The sequence below is a fragment of the Limulus polyphemus genome, unplaced genomic scaffold (genome assembly GCF_000517525.1).
Source record: "Limulus polyphemus unplaced genomic scaffold, Limulus_polyphemus-2.1.2 Scaffold939, whole genome shotgun sequence".
In the NCBI taxonomy this organism is placed as follows: domain Eukaryota; kingdom Metazoa; phylum Arthropoda; class Merostomata; order Xiphosura; family Limulidae; genus Limulus; species Limulus polyphemus.
The window spans coordinates 344,202-349,861 of NW_013666549.1; the positions used below are offsets into that span (position 1 = coordinate 344,202).

A 5,660-nucleotide genomic window follows, 5' to 3' on the forward strand; every position below is an offset into this window, starting at 1 on the left:
TAGCGCAGATAGCCCTCGTGTAGCTTTGCGCGAAATTCAAAAACAAACAAACATGACAATTAATTTGATGTTTCTACTGAACTATGATGGAAATGTAACGGCCCTCTTTGTTTTAGTATTGTTATATTATTGAAATGACTTATAAATTTAGAAATTTATTCCAAAACGTAAAACAGTGTTTTTCCTCTGACTCTATTTGGCCTAGGACACACTCATAAATTGATGACCAATCGCAACCCAGTAAATAACTTTAATGCAAAATAATAATTAAAAAAAACATCTGGCTTATCAAATGAATAAATAAAATATTTATTTTCAATGTCTGTTCTGACCTTTTCACACATTCTGACAACCTATAGGTTTAGAAACACTACTCCAGCAGATATTACACATTTCATTTCCTTTTATCTAGCCCACCCACGTGACTTGAATGGTGCTTTGACCAATTATTTTCTGTACCTAAATTTTATCGTTTTCTAATGTTACACAGAATCGAAATAAGACAACATGCAGAAAATCGGGGAATGAAATCTCAACTACAGATATTTTCGGCGTCTCGGAGCGACTCCTCCTTGTATACCTGTAGAGCGTCGAACAATTATGGATCAGACGAGACAAACATTCAATTAATAATTCAAGGTGAACGGTGCTTGGAATTTATTGTAGATTAGGGTAATGACTTTGATAGACTATTAGATTTAGTCGGACAATTATGGATCAGACGAGACAAACATTCAATTAATAATTCAAGGTGAACGGTGCTTGGAATTTATTGTAGATTAGGGTAATGACTTTGATAGACTATTAGATTTAGTCGAACAATTATGGATCAGATGAGACAAACATTAAATTAATAATTCAAGATGAACGGTGCTTGGAATTTATTGTAGATTAGGGTAATGACTTTGATAGACTATTAGATTTAGTCGAACAATTATGGATCAGATGAGACAAACATTAAATTAATAATTCAAGGTGAATAGTGCTTGGAATTTATTGTAGATTAGGGTAATGACTTTGATAGACTATTAGATTTAGTCGAACAATTATGGATCAGATGAGACAAACATTAAATTAATAATTCAAGGTGAATAGTGCTTGGAATTTATTGTAGATTAGGGTAATGACTTTGATAGACTATTAGATTTAGTCGAACAATTATAGAACAGATGAGACAAACATTAAATTAATAATTCAAGGTGAATAGTGCTTGGAATTCATTGTAGATTAGGGTAATGACTTTGATAGACTATTAGATTTAGAATACAGGGTTTTTTTTTCTTCTGAATTTGGATGTCGTATGAAACAGAATGTAGACCCGAGGATTAAACACTAAAGTTTGATGTCGTGTAGTTTACCATTAAAGATTTGATCGTGAGGTAACTGTTAAGAAAGATTTTAGAGGCTGGATGAAATTTTGTGCCTGCAATTTTATCAATAGAGGATTTTCTTCTAAAGTGAAGTAAATATCTATAAAAGTGGCTCTTTAACTGACAGGCCACATCGACCTGTTTATGTGTCTCTGATTCCATGTATCTGTCTGTTTATTTATCAATTTATTGTTTACCTTTTCAGAGCCACCTGATTCTCCTAGAGAAATCAAACTTCTTGAAACCGGAAGTCGAGAAGTGGCAATCACGTGGAGTCCACCATTTAGCGGAAATAGCTTAATAGTCAACTACACCATACAGTGGAGATCTAAAGGTAAAGAGTCACTGATCACCATTCATGATTTCTCTGCTCACGTTTCGTTTGTTTATTTATTTATTGTACATCAGGAGTAGATTCTAGTTGATGTTGATTTGTTTTTATACCTTATCGCACTATTAGCTAAATAAACAGAAAGTCAACTAGCAAGGCCCGGCATGGCCAGGCAGTTACGGTGCTCGACTCGCAATCTGAGGGTCGCGGGTTCGAATTCTCATCCCACCAAACATGCTCGCCCTTTCAGCCGTGGGAGCGTTATAATGTTACGGTCAATCCCACTATTCGTTGGTAAAAGAGTAACCCAAGAGTTGGCGGTGGGTGGTGATGACTAACTGCCTTCCTTCTAGTCTTTCACTGCTAAATTAGGGACGGCTAGCGCAGATAGCCCTTGTGTAGCTTTGCATGAAATTCAAAAGGAAACAAACATACATACATAACTCTAGAAAATAAGAATAAAAACCGATATTACAAATGTATAACTTACAAGTGATGTAAAACAAAACTTAAATATTTTATCAGGTGTCTCTACGATATGGGAAACACACACAGTTCTAGCCAATGAAACATCTTTTAGAATCCACAACTTGTATCCAGCGCAGACTTATGAAGTTCGAATGTTGGCAAGAAATGTCATCGGGACAAGTCAACCAGGAAACATTTTTATGTTCTCAACTGAGGAGGAAAGTAAGGACGTAGATTAAACTATTCAAAGCAATTTAGTTATTTATTTTCTCCATAAAGTCGTGTAGATGTTAAAAAAGTATGCAATGCGTATCACCGACATTAACTTTTAACTTCACATTCTAATATGTTGAAGTATTTGAATCGCTCGTGGTAAATTATTATATTATATAAATATATACATATAGCAGCACACCTCGAGATAGAGGCGTCTTTTGCCATTTAAGCCTCATTAGATCTTTTGTACAGATTAAGTAGAAATAAACTCCTATTTCGTTTGCAAGGCAACTCCGGGTAAAGGGAAGATCCGGAATATATTCCTCCTGCTCCAAAACATTCCAAAATGGTTCATTTGTATTCATATTCCTGACTTTGGGGAAATACTAGTTGTTATATGTCTAAACTACTGCTAAACATGGCGTGTCCTAACGATAGAGTATTGTCATTCTGAAAGAAGTATGACTCTTTCTCATATAATTCTATCAATAAAGGCAGTACAGTATTGTTTAGAATAAGATAGAGTATTGTCATGCAGAAAGAAGTATGACTCTTTCTCATATAATTTTATCAATAAAGGCAGTACAGTATTGTTTAGAATAAGATAGAGTATTGTCATGCTGAAAGAAGTATGGCTCTTTCTCATATAATTCTATCAATAAAAACAGTACAGTATTGTTTAGAATAAGATAGAGTATTGTCATGCTGAAAGAAGTATGACTCTTTCCCATATAATTCTATCAATAAAAGCAGTACAGTATTGTTTAGAATGTCACAATACGACAAATTATCGTGACTTTTTTAGTTATACTAATAAACCTGCCAAAACAGGTTCACACTCTCATATTACCCTTGCCACTCCCCGCACCCAGGATATGAATTTCAAAGCAGCCTCAAGGGTACATCAAACCAAAAACAATCACTAGGCAACTGGATACATTAGTCCACAAGATAGTTTGCCTTGTTCATTATTTCAGTTTTGATACTCAAGACAACATGGGAGTCGGATGTCTTGTATTTGTGGCTAATTTAAGTGGCTTATGGGCTGCAGCTCGTCCGTGGAAGTACGAAGCGAATAACCCTACAATCATGAACCCTAAGTAAAGCCCTGTGGAGAAGGATTTACAGACAGTTGTGTAGTTTAGTTTCACAATTAGTTTCGAAGTTCGCATTCCATAGAAGTGACTAGTTTGGAACGAGTTGCCTCCTATTGTAAATTTGCATGTCCAGAGATCTTCTATTTCTTTAGAACTTTGTCGAAAGTAGATTTGTGTATGAATAAGTGGACTCATACTATCAACCAGTAATCGTTTCACTGAACATGTTCGCATTTCAGCAGTGGGGGACATTACAATGTGACGGTGAATTCCATTTTTCGCTGGTAAAGAGTATCCCAAGAGTTGACGGTGAGTGGTGTTGACTAGTTGCCTTTCCTCTAGTTTATCATTTCTAAATTAGGGACGGTTAGCACAGATAACATTCGAGTATCGTTGCGCGACGTTCAACAAAACAAACAAACGTGTTGTATACATGTCACATTGTGTGGTGATCATATTATTCATTTTTATGCATTGTCTTTATAATGTTGCCCATAAAACATCGCTATCGAGAGAGTTTATTACATCTTATTTGATCATTTCAAGTTGTTTGAATTTATAAATTGTTTAATAAAATTGAAACAGTTTTGCTGTTATATCTAGTTTACAATTCGGACCAAACTATTTTTAAGAAGTTTTCTTTTTCCCTTAATGTTTAAGTACCGGAAAGTCCTCCTGAGGATGTTCGAGTGGAAGCTATTAAACCGCAATCTTTACATGTGTCGTGGAAGGTAAGTTAATCAAACTTTTAAGTCGCTTTGTCCAAATCTTGGGTGTTGATTGGATTTATCATAAATAATTATGTACTTCATTCGCCGATAACGTTTTTAGATCATTATTTGTAACTTGATATTCGTCAAATATTTATTTATTACTTGTTTGTGTAATTTTTTACTTTAATGAAACTGATGTTCCTTTTATGATGCTTGAGAAAGATTCGGGGATAAGATATGAATTCAATACGATGCTTGAGAAACATCAGGGGATAAGATATGAATTCAATACGATGCTTGAGAAATATCAGGGGATAAGATATGAATTCAATACGATGCTTGAGAAACATCAGGGGATAAGATATGAATTCAGTACGATGCTTGATAAAGATCAGGGGATAAGATATGAATTCAAGCTACTTTTTTTAAATATTGCAAAGAACTTTAAAAACAAATATACGATGTATTTCAAATTTTATAACCGAAATTAAATATAAGGGTTGTGAGTTTTCAATCTAATACGTGTATTGAAGAGATTGAAATAACATATATTCATGTTCTGTGCTAGAAGAAAAGCAAGGTCTAAGGTTCGCCCGCCAGTGGCACAGCAGCGGTATGTCTGCGGACTTACAACTCTAAAAACCGGGTTTCAATACCCGTGGTGGGCAGAGCACAGGTAGTTCATTGTGCAGCTTTGCGCTTAACTACAAACAAAATGTCTTAGGTCCAGGTTCAGCGGTAGGTTTACAGAGTTGGACTTACAACGCTAAAATCCGGGGTTAGATCCTTGCAGTGAACAGAGCACAAACAGCTCATTGTGTAACTTTGCACTAAAACAACCAAACAATAGCTAAGGTTCAGGAGATAACAATCCAGGTCTTTAAAGTAGGTTACTAATTCGAAATTGTATTGAATGCAACTTTTTATATCAATGAAAGACAAAATTAACCAAAATTTCTATTTCAAAACAGCTTTACATGACAAAAAGTTGTGATTTTTGTTGTGTTGTTAGTGTTAATTATATTGTTTTTGTTTTACAGGCGTTACCTTACGGGTTGAGTAATGGGATAATCCAGGGCTATTACATAGGGTACAAAATAACCAATACCACAAACTCTTTTCAATATAAAACTGTGAAAAATGAGTCGTCAGTCGTCTCTCGAATCGAATGTGAACTTCGGGGATTGGAAAAATATACTTCTTACACTGTAGTTGTCCAGGCTTTCAACAGAAAAGGTGCAGGTCCCCGGTCTGATCCCGTGATTGGAAGAACTCAGGAGGATGGTAAAAATGTTATACTTTAAATAAATTAAAACCGTACTTGTGCAATATATATATATATATATGTGTGTGTGTATGTATATATATATATGTGTATGTGTGTATGTATATATATATATGTGTGTGTATGTATATATATATATATGTGTGTGTGTATGTATATATGTATATATATATGTGTGTG

At 34.6% G+C, this 5,660-nt stretch overlaps 1 protein-coding gene across 7 annotated transcripts in view; it reads left to right on the forward strand.

Annotated features, from left to right (window-relative positions):
* The window catches only part of LOC111086230 (Down syndrome cell adhesion molecule-like protein Dscam2), a 121,920-nt gene that overhangs the window by 80,963 nt on the left and 35,297 nt on the right, over nt 1-5,660 (forward strand). For all 7 annotated transcript variants that reach the window (XM_022388240.1, XM_022388241.1, XM_022388242.1 and 4 more), the window contains 5 exons: nt 491-639; nt 1,576-1,704; nt 2,227-2,391; nt 4,143-4,213; nt 5,236-5,479. In XM_022388240.1, coding sequence (XP_022243948.1) covers nt 491-639; nt 1,576-1,704; nt 2,227-2,391; nt 4,143-4,213; nt 5,236-5,479 — 758 coding nt within the window. The remainder of the gene's footprint in view (nt 1-490; nt 640-1,575; nt 1,705-2,226; nt 2,392-4,142; nt 4,214-5,235; nt 5,480-5,660) is intronic.